At 43.8% G+C, this 15055-nt stretch overlaps 1 protein-coding gene across 1 annotated transcript in view; it reads right to left on the bottom strand.

Moving 5' to 3' along the window:
- Positions 1-14792: 14792 nt before the first annotated feature.
- The window catches only part of EFCAB6 (EF-hand calcium binding domain 6), a 217026-nt gene continuing 216763 nt past the window's right edge, over positions 14793-15055 (bottom strand). The window contains 1 exon segment of the mRNA XM_024737554.1: positions 14793-14915. Within this exon segment, the coding sequence (XP_024593322.1) occupies positions 14793-14915 (123 nt within the window).

Here is a 15055-nt window from a genome sequence, read left to right as displayed (position 1 = left end):
AATTTGGTATTGTCAACTTAAAAATTTTAACCAAATCTAAAAACAGGCTACAAATGAATCTATCTACAAAACAGAAATAAAGTTACAGATGTAGAAAATAAACTATGGTTACCTGGGGTTAAGGGGGAGGGAAGGGATAAATTGGAAGATTGGGGTTGACACATAAACACTACTATATATAAAATAGATAACTAATAAGGATCTACTGTATAGCACAGGGAACTCTACTCAATTCTCTGTAATGGCCTATATGGGAAAAGAATCTAAAAGACAGTGGATATATGTATATGTATAACAGATTCACTTTGCTGTACACCTGAAACTAACACAACATTGTAAACCAATTATACCCCCCCAAAATTTTGTTTTAATTTAAAAATTTTAACCATTTGAGTATTGTTATATCTCATTGTGGTTTTAATTTCCATTTACCTGATGACAAATAATGTGGAACATCTTTTTATATGTTTATTTGCCATATTTCTTTTGTGAAGCACCTGTTCAGATCTTTTGTGAAGCATCTGTTCAGATTTTTTGTGCCCTTCTTTAAAAACTAGGTTGTTTTTTTTTCTTGTTTTTGAATTTTAAAGTTCTTTAGGCACTGGATACAAGTCCTTAATTGAATACGTGATTTGCAAATCTTTTCTTCCAGTCTGTAGGTTGTCTTTTTATTCTCTTAACAGTTTCTCAGAGCAAAAGTTTTTAATTTTCATAAAGTCCAGTTTATCAATTTTTTCTTTTATAGATTGTGTTTTTGGTGTAGCACATTGACAAACCCAAGGTCATGCAGATTTTCTCTGACGTTTTCTCATAGAAGTTTTATGTTTACATTTGGGTCTATAATGCATTTTGAGTTAATTTCTGTGTAAGGTGTGAGGTATGTGACAGTTTCATGTTTTTTCAAATGGACACTATGTTTCCATGGAATTGCCTTTGCACGTTTGTCAAAAATCAGTTGACTATGTTTGTGTGGGTTTATTTCTGGCCTGTGATTTTGTCAAAATCATATTCTCCTGATTACTATAATTTTATGGGTAAATCTTGAAGTTGGGTAGTATGGGTGCTTCAATTTTGTTCTTTTTCACAGTTGTTTTGGCTAATTTAGCTCCTTTACATTTTCATATATATATATTTCTATTTTTTTAATAGATCTTTATTGGAGTATAATTGCTTCACAATACCGTGTTAGTTTCTGCTGTACAACAAAGTGAATCAGCCATATGTACACACATATCCCCATATCCCCTCCCTCTTGAGCCTCCCTCCCACCCTCCCTATCCCACCCCTCTAGGTCACCAGAGAGCACCGAGCCGATCTCCCTGTGCTATGCTGTTACTTCCTACCAGCCAACTATTTTACATTCGGTAGTGGATATATGTCAATGGTACTCTCACTTTGCCCCAGCTTCGCCCTCCCACCCCATGTCATCAAGTACATTCTCTATGACTACCTCTTTATTCCTGCCCTGCAACTAGGTTCATCAGTACCATTTCTTTTTAGATTCCTTATACATGCATTAGCATAGGTATTTGTTTTCTCTTTCTGACTTACTTCACTCTGTATGACAGACTCTAGGTCCACCAACCTCACTACAAATAACTCAATTTCGTTTCGTTTTATGGTTGAGTAATATTCCATTGTATATATGTGCCACATCTTCTTTACCCATTCACCTGTTGATGGACATTTAGGTTGGTTCCATGTCCTGGCTATTGTAAATAGTGCTGCAATGAACATTGTGGTGCGTGTCTCTTTTTGAATTATGGTTTTCTCAGGGTATATGCCCAGTAGTGGGATTGCTGGCTCATGTGGTAGTTCTATTTGTAGTTTTTTAAGGCACCTCCATACTGTTTTCCATAGTGGTTGTATCAATTTACATTCCCACCAACGGTGCAAGAGGGTTCCCTTTTCTCCACACCCCTTCCAGCATTTATTGTTTCTAGCATTTTTGATAATGGCCATTCTGACCAGTGTGAGGTGATACCTCATTGTAGTTTTGATTTGCATTTCTCTAATAATTAGTGATGTTGAGCATCTTTTCATGTGTCTCTTGACTATTTGTTTGTCTTCCTTGGTGAAATGTCTATTTAGGTCTTCCGTCCATTTTTTAACTGGATTGTTTGTTTTTTTGATATTGAGCTCCATGAGCTGTTTATATATTTTGGAGATTAATCCTTTGTCAGTTGTTTCATTGGCAAATATTTTCTCCCATTCTGAGCGTTGTCTTTTTGTTTTGTTTATGGTTTTCTTTGCTGTGCAAAAGCTTTTCAGTTTAATTAAGTCCCATTTGTTTATTTTTGCTTTTATTTCTGTTACTCTAGGAGGTGGGTCAAAAAAGATCTTGCTGTGGTTTATGTCAAAGAGTGTTTTTCCTATGTTTTCCTCTAAAAGTTTTATAGTGTCTGGACTTACATTTAAGTCTTTAATCCATTTGGAGTTTATTTTTGTGTATGGTGTTAGGTAGTGTTCTAATTTCATTCTTTTACATGTAGCTGTCCAGTTTTCCCAACACCACTTATTGAAGAGGCTGTCTTTCCTCCATTGTATGTTCTTGCCTCCTTTGTTGTAAATTAGGTGGCCATATGTGCATGGGTTTATCTCTGGGCATTCTATCCTGCACCATTGATCTGTATTGCTGTTTTTGTGCTGTACCATACTGTCTTGATTGCTGTAGCTTTGTAGTATAGTCTGAAGTCAGGAATCCTTATTCCTTCAGCTCCGTCTTTCTTCCTCAAGATTGCTTTTGCTATTCGGGGTCTTTTGTGTTTCCATACAAATTGTAAGACTTTTTTGTTCTAATTCTGTGAAGACTGCCATTGGTAGTTTGATAGGGATTGCAGTGAATCTGTAGATTGCTTTGGGTAGTATAGTCATTTTCACAATATTGATTCTTCCAATCCAAGAACATGGTATATTTCTCCATGTCATCCTTGATTTCTTTCATCAGTGTTTTATAGTTTTCTGAGTTCAAGTCTTTAGCCTCCTTAGGCAGGTTTATTCCTAGGTATTTTATTCTTTTTGTTGCAATGGTAAATGGGAGTGTTTCCTTAATTTCTTTTGCTGATTTTTCGTTGTTGGTGTATACAAATTCCAGAGACTTCTGTGCATTAATTTTGTATCCTACAACCTTATCAAATTCATTGATTAGTTCTAGTAGTTTTCTGGTGGCATCTTTAGGATTTTCTATGTATAGTATCATGTCATCAGCAAATAGTGACATTTTTACTTCTTCTTTTCCAATTTGTATTCCTTTTGTTTCTTTTTCTTCCCTGATTGCTGTGGCCAGACTTCAAAAACTATGTTGAATAAGAGTGGTGAGAGTGGACATCCTTGTCTTGTTCCTGATCTTAGTGGAAATGCTTTCAGTTTTTCACTATTGAGTATGATGCTTGCTGTGGGTTTGTCATTTATGGCCTTTATTATGTTGAGGTAGGTTCACTCTATGCCCATTTTCTGGAGAGTTTTTTTCATAAATTGGTGTTGAATTTTGTCAAAAGCTTTTTCTGTATCTATTGAGATGATCATATGGTTTTTATTCCTTAATTTGTCAATGTGGTGTATCACATTGATTGATTTGCATATATTGAAGAATCCTTGCATCCCTGGGATAAATCTCACTTGATCATGGTGTATGATCCTTTTAATGTGCTGTTGGATTCTGTTTGCTAGTATTTTCTTCAGGATTTTTGCATCTATGTTCTTCAGTGATATTGGTCTAAAATTATCTTTGTGATATCTTTTTCTGGTTTTGGTAGTGTGATGGTGGCTTTGTAGAATGAATTTGGGAGTGTTTCTCCCTCTGCAATGTTTTGGAAGACTCTGAGAAGGATTGGTGTTAGCTCTTCTCTAAATGTTTGGTAGAATCTGCCTGTGAAGCCATCTGGTCCTGGACTTTTGTTTATTGGAAGATTTTAAATTACATCTATAAACTTCCCTCTTAGAACTGCTTTTGCTGCATCCCATAGGTTTTGGGTCATCATGTTTTCATTGTCATTTGTTTCTATGTATTTTTTATTTCTTCTTTGATTTCTTCAGTGATGTCTTGGTTATTTAGTAGCACACTGTTTAGCCTCCATGTATTTGTTTTTTACAGTTTTTTTTTTTCCCTGTAATTGATTTCCACTCTCATAGCGTTGTGGTCAGAAAAGATGCTTGATATGATTTCAATTTTCTTAAATTTTCTGAGGCTTGATTTGTGACCCAAGATGTGATCTATCCTGGAGAATGTTCCATGTGCACTTGAGAAGAAAGTGCATTCTGCCACTTTTGGGTGGAATGTTCTATAAATACCAATTAGATCTATCTGGTCTATTGTGTCATTTAAAGCTTGTGTTTCCTTATTTATTTTCTGTTTGGATGATCTGTCCATTCGTGTAAGTGGGGTGTTAAAGTCCCCTGCTATTATTGTGTTACTGTCGATTTCTCCTTTCATGGTTGTTAGCACTTGCCTTATGTACTGAGGTGCTCCTATGTTGGGTGCATAAACATTTATAATTGTTATATCTTCTTGGATTGATCCTTTGATCATTATGTAGCATCACTCCTTATCTCTTGTAACAGTCTTTATTTTAAAGTCTATTTTATCTGATACGAGTATTACTACTCCAGCTTTCTTTTGATTTCCATTTGCATGGAATATCTTTTTCCATCCCTTCACTTTCAGTCTGTATGTGTCCCTAGGTCTGAAGTGGGTCTCTTGTAGACAGCATATATATGGGTCTTGTTTTGTATCCATTCAGCCAGTCTGGGTTTTTTGGTTGGGGCATTTAATCCATTTACATTCAAGGTTATTATCAATATGGGTGTTCCTATTCCCATTTTCTTAATTGTTTTGGGTTTGTTTTGGCGGATCTTTTTCTTCTCTTGTGTTTCCCGCTTAGAGAAGTTTCTTTAGCATTTGTTGTAAAGCTGGTTTGATGGTGCTGAATTCTCTTAGCTTTTGTTTGTCTGTAAAGCTTTTAACTTCTCCATTGGATCTGAATGAGATCCTTGCTGGGTAGAGTAATCTTGGTTGTAGGTTTTTCTCTTTCATCACTTTAAGTATATCCTGCCACTGCCTTCTGGCCTGTGGAGTTTCCACTGAAAAATCAGCTGATAACCTATGGGATTCCTTTGTATGTTATTTTTGTTTTTCCCTTGCAGCTTTTAATATTCTTTCTTTGAATTTAATTTTTGTTAGTTTGATTAATGTGTGTCTCAGTGTGTTTTTCCTAGGGTTTATCCTGTATGGGATTCTCTGTGCTTCCTGGACTTGGGTGACTATTTCCCTTCCCATGTTAGGGAAGTTTTCAACTATAATCTCTTCAAATATTTTCTCAGACCCTTCCTTTCTTTTTTTCTTCTTCTCCTAAAACCCCTATAATACGAATGTTGGTGCATTTAGTGTTGTCCCAGAGGTCTCTGAGATTGTCTTCAGTTCTTTTAATTCTTTTTTCTTCATTCTGCTCCTTGGCAGTTATTTCCACCATTTTGTCTTCCAGCTCACTTATTCGTTCTTCTGCCTCTGTTATTCTGTTATTGATTTCTTCTAGTGTATTTTTCATTTCAGTTATTGTGCTGTTCATCTCTGTTTGTTTGTTCTTTATTTCTTCCAGATCTTTGTTAAACATTTCTTGTATTTTCTCAATCCGTACTTCCTTTCTATTTCTGAGATTCTGGATCATCTTTACTATCATTACTCTGAATTATTTTTCAGGTAGATTGCCTATTTCCTCTTCATTTATTTGGTCTTGTAGGTTTTTACCTTGCTCCTTCATCTGTGATATATTTTTTTGCCATCTTATTTATTTATTTATTTTTATGAATGGGATTGTGTTCCTGTTTTACTGTTTGTTTGGCCTGAGGCTTCCAACACTGGAGTTTGTAGGCTGTTGGGTAGAGCTGGGTCTTGGTGCTGAGATGAGGAACTCTGTGAGACCTCACTCCAATGAATATTCCCTGGGGTCTGAGGTTCTCTGTTAGTCCAGTGGTTCAGACTAGGAGCACCCATCGCAGGAGTTTCCGCCCAAACCCATGCTTGCAAATCAAGATACCACAAGCCACGTGGGGTGGCAAAAAAAAAAAACAATAAAAATTTAAAAATAATATTAGACTAGGAAACTAACAGATATGTTAGAAAGAATGTAAAAATAAAAACACACATGAATCAACAACTGGAAGGTACATCAGTACCACAACAGTAAAAATGAGGAAGAGGGAAAAGGGAAAAAAAAAAAGGAGGGGGGAAAAGACCTTGGCTGTGGAGGGCAGGGTCTAAGCAAGGGTGAGGTTTGGGCAGTGGGCAGGGCCAATGCTCAGGACCCACAGGGCTGGAAAAGGCCCTGGGGGCTGTGGGGGGTGGCGCTTGGACTCAAGGAACAGAAGGGGCCCAGGTGTGCCCCCCACCCCTGGTCTCAGAGGGCAGAGCACCTCACCTGGGAGCCCAGCAGGCTTCCCGAGTCCGAATGGGCAGGGCAATCGCCCTCTGCTTCTCTCCTGCTCCTCCTGCAGGGCCCCTCCCACAGGGCTCCTCCCACCTGTCTCCTCTGATCTCCCCAGTCTCCCTCCTATGCCTCCAGGACCCACGCAGCCTGGAGGGGGCTTGGAGGGCAGGGGATCGGCCTGGGAGCTCAGCAGGCTCCCCATGCCCGAGTGGGCAGGACAATGGCCCTCTGCTCCTCTTGTGCTCTTCCCAGAGAGTCCCTCCCACCTGCCTCTCCTGATCTCCCCGGCCTCAGGGGTGCCAATGTTGTCTGGCCTCCACTTCTCCTCCCCCCCTTGGTCCCCCTACATCCTACCCGTTCATTGTGGGGTTCCTCCCATCTCCTTGGGGGTTAGAGTCCCCACTAGCAGCCACCAGGGTGGAGAGACTAACTCCTAGTCTTCCCACACCACCATCTTGACTCTGCCCCTCATATATATTTTTGGATTGACTTGACATATAAATATTGCTGAGATTTTGATTGGGATTGCATAGAATCTATAGATCAAACTGGAGAAAAGTGATATTTTAACAACATTGAGTCTCACAATTCATGAAAACGATTTCTCTCTCCATTTATTTAGATTTTTGATTTCCTTCATTTATGTTTTGCAGTTTTCATCATACAGAGCCTATACACATTTTGTTAGATTTATATCTAAGTACTTAATGGGGGGATATTATAAATAGTACTGTCTTTTAAACTTCATGTTTTGATTGTTCACTGTGGGTACATAGGCATATAATTAACTTTTGTGTACGGACCTTGTCACTCACTTAGTTAGCTTATTTAGCTTGTTGGTGAGTTCTTTGGAATTTAACCATGTCATCTGCAAATAGAGACAACTTCATTTCTTCCTTCCTGTATTTATTTTTCCTACCTTATTGCACTGGTTAGGATTTGTGGTATGATGTTGAATAAAAGTGATGAGAGAGGACATTCTTGCCTTTCTCCTGATCTTAGGGGAAAACATTCAGTTTCTCACCATTCACTGTAATTTTAGCTATAGTATTTTGTAAATATTTCTTATTCAGTTAATGAAGTTCCTTTCTATTCTTAGTTTGTTAAGAGTGTTTTAATGAAATAGTGCTGAATTTTGTCAAATGCTTTTTCTGCATCTACTGAGATGATCATACGTTTAATATGATAGGTCGATGTGTGGACCTCTGTGAGACTTTATCCTCCTTGGAGTTCATTGAACTTCTTGGATATGCAGATTCATGTTTTTCTTCAAATTTGGGAAAGTTTTGGCTATTGTTTCTCCAAATATTCTTTCTGCCCCTTTCTCTCTATCCTCTCCTTCTGGGACTTCCATTGTGTGTATGATACCCTACAAATCTTTGAGGCTCTGTTCATTTATCTTCTTCAAGAAAGAATTTTGTTCTTCCTTTATTTATTTATTTATTTCTGTTCTTCAGACCGGATAATCTCAATTCACTCATATTCAAGTTTTCTGATTCTTTCTTCTGCATCTTCAAATTTGCTGTTAAGCTCTTCTAGTGAATGTTAAATTTCAGTTAAACTTTTCAAACTCTGGGATTTCTTTTTGGTTCTTTTTAATACTTTTGATCTGCTTATTTAATACTTTTAATATCCTCTATTTGGTGAAATATTGTTCTTGTACTTTCTTTTTGTTCTTCACACATGGGTTCCTTTGGATATTTGAATATATTTAAAATAGCTGATTTAAAGTTTTGTCTACTAAGTCCAATATTTGGGCTTCCTCTGGGGCAGTTTTTATTGATTACCTTTTTTCCCCTGGGTATGGACCATACTTTCATGTTTATTTGTATGTCTTATAATTTTTTGTTAAACACTGGTCATTTACAATAATGAACTACAACAACTTTGGAAATAAGGTTCTCCTCCTCCAAAGGTTTACTGTTGTTTCTGCTTATTGTAGTTGTTTATTTAGTGACTTCTCTGAAATAATTCTGTAATGTTTGTATTCTTTGTCATGTGTGGCCATTGAAATCTTTTCTCAGGTAGCTTAATGGTTAGCTAATCATTAGGCAGAGATTTCCTTAAACACTTGGAACCAGTAAATCTCCCAATCTGCCGCTGAGCTCTGTGTGCATTTTGAATCATGCCTTCAACACTCAGGTAGGCAGTTGACAACTCTGCTTTAGCCTTGATTTCCTGCTTGTGCAGAGCCTTAAGGTCAGCTAGAGATGACAGCTTAGGGCTTTCTCATGTCTTTTCTGAGCAAGCACACATCCCTGGGCATGTGCCCAGCCCTACGCACATACGTGGCCTTCTAGATTCCCAGGACTATCTTGGGAACTTTCCAAACCCTCTTATTCCTCAGCTTTTCCTTTTAAGCGTTCTGTGTAGCCTATTGGTTACCCCAGCTGTTATCTACTGCCTCAAGCAGCCGCAAAGTTAAAACATTTGTGTGTAATTTTTTTTTTTGACAAATGTCCCCTCCCCTACTCTGGGGGAAATGTTTTTTCATACCTGTAACGGTACAGTCTCTGAGTCAGTTCACATACAGACAGTCTTGCAAATGAGGTCTTCCAGGGAATCACTAGGCAGGTCAAATAATGATAATTCTTTGGGAATGAGGCTTTGAAAGCGCTCCAGCTCTATTCTGCTCCCTCCAGTGACTGCCACTCTGCACTGAGACAGCTGTTATTTCTCAAGGCTACTGTGGAGCTGGAGGTGGCTGATTGGGCTAGGGCAAGTTAAAATGCCACAAAGCTTGCTGTCCTTGCTAGGTTTCAGCTGCTTTTCTTGAATAAATGTTCCTTGGGTTCTTGCAAATCTTCGGTTAAGTTCTGAAAAAGTTGATTCTAACAATTTGGAGGAGAGACGTGTCAGAGGTCCTTATTCTTCTAATTTTGCTTCTATGATTCCATCTTATCTCCTGTATTGACTTATTTTTTTTTTCTTGGCAGTGATTTATTAACTTTTGAAAGTATATTTAACTTTTAAAACTCTCCCTCCCTCCCTCCCTCTCTCTCTCTCCCTCATATGCATATAAGAATCTTATGTATATAAAGGAATCTTGCCTGGTCCAATAAGCTTTTTTTCTCTGTAGTTTAGGGTCTTTCACTAACTTTGGAAAATTCCCAGTCATTATTTATTCAAATATTTCTTCTGCCCCATGTTCTCTTTCTTCCTCTTAGTTTCCAATTATGTATATGTTAGACCATTGTATATTGTCCCACATCTTTCTGATATTTTGTTATTTTTCCCATTCTTCCTTCTCTTTGCATTTCAATTGGGGTACATGTTATTAATCTATCTTCAAGGTCACTCATTCTTTCCTTGATTGTGTAAGTCTACTGATGCATCTGTCAAAGGCAATCATTATCTTTGTTACTGTTTTTCATTTCTAAGATTACAATTTGATTCTTACAGTTTCCACCTCTCTGCTGAAACTTCCTGTCTGATTATATGTGTTGTCTACTTTTTTCCGGTAGAGCTTTAACATACAAATTGATTGTTTTAAATTTCTTTTCTGATAGTTTAAAATCTGTGCCAAATCTGAGTCTCATTCTTTTCTTTTTCTTTTTCTTTTTTTTTTTTTGCGGTACACGGGCCTCTCACTGTTGTGGCCTCTCCTGTTGCAGAGCACAGGCTCCGGACGCACAGGCCCAGCGGCCATGGCTCACGGGCCCAGCCACTCCGCGGCATGTGGGATCCTCCTGGACCGGGGCACGAATCCGTGTCCCCTACGTCAGCAGGCGGACTCTCAACCACTGCGCCACCAGGGAAGCCCGTGAGTCTCATTCTGATGACTGCTTTGTCTCTTCACTGTTTATTTTTTTTTCTTTTAATTGCCATTTGGTATGCCTCATAGTTTTTTATTGAAAGCTGGACATCTGCATAGCAGAGGTCAGCAAACTTTTTCTGTAGAAAGTCAGACGGAAAATATTTTAGGCTTTGTGGGCTACATACAGTCTGTCGATTCTTGTCCTTCTTGCTCTTGTTCTCTTTCTCCTCCTCCAACCTTTTAAAAATGTGAAAATCATTCTTAGCTCATAGACTGTATGAAAATAAGCCACAGACCCTATTTGGCCCACTGGTTGTGATTTGCTAACCTCTAATACAATAGAACAGTAGATGCTGAGGTAAGTATTTTTTACACTTGGAGAAGAATGTGTCTTTCTTTCTGTTAGGACTTTAGTGTGGGGCTTGGGTTGATCTTGTCAGGAGTTGGGCTCCATTGAATTTTGCTTGCAGCTTGCCTTTGGGTCTTCCTTTGTGCTGCTCCCTGGAGTGATGGGCTCCTGTGGCTCTCCTAGCTGTTTCACCTTTCATTTTGTTTGATGATTGTTGGTGTGATGGTAGAGGATGTGGTGGCGTCTTCTCTGAGGTTCTGATTCGGCCTTGCATACTGTGAGCCTTCATGAGTGCCCTGCCCCTCCTGCAGATGTAATACAGGGCTTAGCATATATTTCTGCCCCCTTCCACCACCAGGAGTAGAGCTTGTTCTGCCCCGTCGCCTGCACTGGGTTCTGACCGGTGCCCTCAGGCTATGGTTTTGCTGTCCTTTTCTCTGCATATGGAGCTTTCTGTTCCCTTCGAGGGATGGGGAGATGGGTTCTGGCAGAGTTTCAGCAGTGGCTGCTGGTACCCTCTTCCAACCACACCGCTGCGGGGACAGGGACAGAGGAAGCTTCCTCTGGATCCTTCCTGATCTCTGTGAGCACCTGGTGAAGTTCCCGGAGGATGCAAACTCCTCTGTGTCAGAGCCCCCAGAGCCTTCACATTCTCAGGCTAGCCCACATTTGGTTTTGAGCAATCTGTTAAAAATGTCCAGCTGAATCCTCTTACTGGCTTATATGGTATTCTGTAATGTCTATCCCAGGTAAGCAAATGCTTGGGTCTTGTTTCTCCCTGCATGCACCTGTCTGTCTCTAGACTTTAGTGAACTGTTTGCGCTGAGCTCCATTCTCAGGTGCATTTAAGAAAAGCTGTTAACTTGCATTTTGTCCAGCTTTTCTCTTCTCATACACGTGGGAGTGACGCTCTTTCCAGCTCTCTGCATCTCAAAGCCCAAAACCACAGGTGCTTCTCAAACCTGTGTTGTGTCATGCTTGCTAGTAGCTCATTGTCCAAAACAAGTCACATGGCTGAGTGTGGATTCAAGGACTGGGGAAATAGACATTAGTTAGCAACAGGAACTTCAAGGTCAAAAGCAAGGGACATGGATACATGATGGGGAGACAAATAGGGCCATTTGCTTTAATATGAGTTCTACTGGGGTGGAAAAATGGGCACTCAGCTCTTTCAACACAGTAGGATCCAGAAGGGCTGTTGCTCTCAGCTGGGCCTGGCTCTGGGAAGGGTGCCCACCTGAAGACACCTGATCGGGATACAAGGACCCAGGAAAGAGGAGAGGGAGGGGACGGGTGGTCCCGGCTGGGAGCACGGTACTGCCTTTGGGAAATGGCCCAGTCCTCTTGGCCTCCCAGCCTTGACTCTGAGGGCACTCAGCTGAAACCCTCCCTCAACCCCTTGCTGAAATTCTGTCCCGAAGTCCAGCTCTAGGTGTAGGGCCAGGGCTCTTCGGGTTCCCATACCTAGGGCTCCCCCCACCAGCCCTGACCTCCTCTCTTTTGATTGTCTCTGACCTACCTTGTTGGGGGTTCTAGGAGACAGGTTTGTGTTTGACTCGTGGGGCTGGGCACAGACCGACTGGTGGACGAGCCCGAGGGAAGCGGGGTTATCTTCATTTTGCAGATGTGGAAATGGAGGCTCAGCCAGAGAGGGAAGTTGCACAGGGGCCAGGGGATGAACAGGGGGCAGCTGGACACCCTGATCCTCAGTCCAGCCCTGCTCTCTTGACTCAAGCTTGAAAGGGCCAAGCATTGGGAAAGCAGCTGCCCCACCTCTTCTGGGGTTAAGGGAGAGGGTGGCTAACAGCCCACTCGCCTGCAACCCTCAGCTCGGAAGCTCTGCTAACTCCGAGAGAAAACCCCACTGCAGAGCCAAACTCTTTCCACATGTGGTCCTCACAATGTCCTCTGAGAGGGGGTTGTGATTGCCCATTTTACAGATGTAGAAAGTGAGACTCAGAGGGGTGAAATGACTTGGCTGAGTGTCATGGTAGAGCTGGAACTGGAACCCCATCTCACTGACACCAAAACTACTCTGAGAATGTTTCAGGAGGGCTGGTGGCCAGTTGTGACCCCACTGAGTCCTGCTTCTGTGTCAGGATGAGCCACTTGCCTCTTGAGCCCCTTCTTGACCTGGAGGCCCCCTAAGTCCCTCAACGACAGACCCACAGGCTGCTGAACAGCATCAGACGAAATGCACAGCTCAGCCTGGGGAAGTCAGGAAGGCTTCCTGTAAGAGGCGGCTCTGCACTGAGTTTTTGGTTTTTTTAAAATTAATTAGTTAATTTATTTTTGCTGTGTTGGGTCTTCGTTTCTGTGCGAGGGCTTTCTCTAGTTGTGGCAAGCGGGGGCCACTCTTCATCACGGTGTGCGGGCCTCTCACTATTGCGGCCTCTTTTGTTGCAGAGCACAGGCTCCAGACGCGCAGGCTCAGTAGTTGTGGCTCACGGGCCCAGTTGCTCCGCGGCATGTGGGATCCTCCCAGACCAGGGCTCGAACCCGTGTCCCCTGCATCGGCAGGCGGACTCAACCACTGCGCCACCAGGGAAGCCCTGCACTGAGTTTTGAAGGACAAGTTAGCATTCCCTGAGGAGTAGGCGCACAGCATGAGCGGCACCTCGAGAAGGTTGAAGCCAGGCACACGGGGTGGGGGCTGGGCACACAGGTGGGGCCCCGAATGCTGGGGCAGGGGCACAAGGGCAGGGCATCCTCCCACCCCCGCCCCTTAGAAAGAAGGGCTGCTGGGGCCGAGGGCATTCCTGTTCCACAGCACCGACTTGGGGCCAGCAGGGACCACGGCCCCTCCCTCCCTCCTCCCTGAACTCAGGCTGCCCTCAGGGCAACCCCTCCCCCTTCACACACACCCCGCCCCCCCCGCAGTGGGCATCTTCATCCTCTGAGCCTCCTCCAGGGCCCCCAGGTTCTCTGGGATCTGGGGGCCTCCGCAGTCCTGGCCCAGCCAGACCTCCTCAGCCTGGTCCCCGATGCCCCCTGCCGGGCTGCGGGGTGCCTGGCTGAGGTGCAGGAAGCAAGGAGCCATGTCCTCACTCCTCAGGCACCGCAGAGGGCGTCCTTCCCTCCTCCACCTGGGCCTCAGGGTCTCCATCTCTCCACTGGGGACGGAGACCCCACCCGGCCCGCTGGAGTGGCTGTGCAGCCAGCAGGGCTCACAGGAGGTCAGCTCTGGTCTGGCTTCCTAAGAGCTCCCGTGGTCTCTGGTTGAACATTTGACTCCTTCCCTGGTCAACAGCCGTGTCTGTGTCCCGTGGGAGCAGGGAAAGGAGGAGGCGTGGCCGTGGCAGTGACGACAGGAAAGGGGAGGAGAAGCCAAGGCTGCTGCCCAGGCCCTGGGGAACCCGCCCTCCGGTGGCTGGGGCCGCGGTGGGCGCTGGCCGGGCGTCCCTCTGAGGGACGTGAGGTCCGCTGGCCGTGTGTTGCTTGTGTGTTGCTCAGGGTGACAGTGGAGGCTCCTTGCCCCCACCCCTCCCTGACAGCCCGGGGTCACACAGTTCAGGGGCAGCTCTCTTGCCTGCCTCTTCTGTTCCTTCCAGAACTTTCCAGGAGGCAGCAAACTGTCTCCCTTCCATCTTCTTCATGATGGGTGGAAAGGACTGCGGCAATCTAAAACTTCTCTCAGCTTGTCACACCCTGTCGTGTCCAAGCAAGAGTCCCTCCCGAAATGGGCGCCGGTGGGTGGCTCCAATCAGCTGTCAGCTCAGCCGGGCCCCGGAACGGCTGAGCCCCCAAAGAACACATGGGGCCTGACTTAGATGCCGGCCGCTCCTCCGTGACGTCAGGCTGGTGCCTGTGTCCCCAGGGGCAGAGAGGCGGCCCTGTGGACAAGCCCAGCAGGGGCACAGATGTGACCCAGGTGGAGGAAGTGCTGTGGCGTCCCTGAGGCACCCAGCAAGCTCTTATGAATAAAACCTTCAGAAATTCTGAGTTTTGAAGTTTATCGTTGGTGGTTCTTTTAAAGCCTCAAGCATCATTCTTGCAAAGACTAACATTTTAATTTGCTCAAACTAACGAGGGTCCCGAGGCTCAGTGGGGCAGCCCCGAGGCCCTCTGGAAGGCCACTGCCGATGCTGGAGCCCAGCGCTGGGCCTGGGATGACCTCGGAAAGACGCAGGCCGGGCATGGGTGTGGGCTCTGTTTTGGGGACACTCTGGAAGTTTGTGAGACACCTCGATGATAGATTTTACTAGTCTCGGGGACAGGCCCTGCACTCCCCATCTGTCCACGCTGGGCTCGCAGAGCTGGCCCCCTACTGAAGGAAGGCCTGCAGGAAGTCGTTGTAGGAGATTTTTGAAGACAGCGTCTTGTCATAATACTCCAGGATGTGGAAGAACTCCTCCTCGGAGAAGTTGACGCTGTACTGCCTCAGGACCTGCAGAAGAGACAGGGATCCCCCGCTGGTCTCGGAGCCACTCAAGGAGGCATGCACCCACCTCTCCTCCCGCCCCGAGCCTGGACCGCCCACCTCCAGCGTTGCCCCCAGCAGCTCTCTCTCCCGCTTCCCTTCTCCCC

Source organism: Neophocaena asiaeorientalis, unplaced genomic scaffold (assembly GCF_003031525.2).
Source record: "Neophocaena asiaeorientalis asiaeorientalis breed wild unplaced genomic scaffold, Neophocaena_asiaeorientalis_V1.1 scaffold242, whole genome shotgun sequence".
In the NCBI taxonomy this organism is placed as follows: Eukaryota; Metazoa; Chordata; class Mammalia; order Artiodactyla; family Phocoenidae; genus Neophocaena; species Neophocaena asiaeorientalis.
This window is presented reverse-complemented; position numbering and strand designations above follow the sequence as displayed.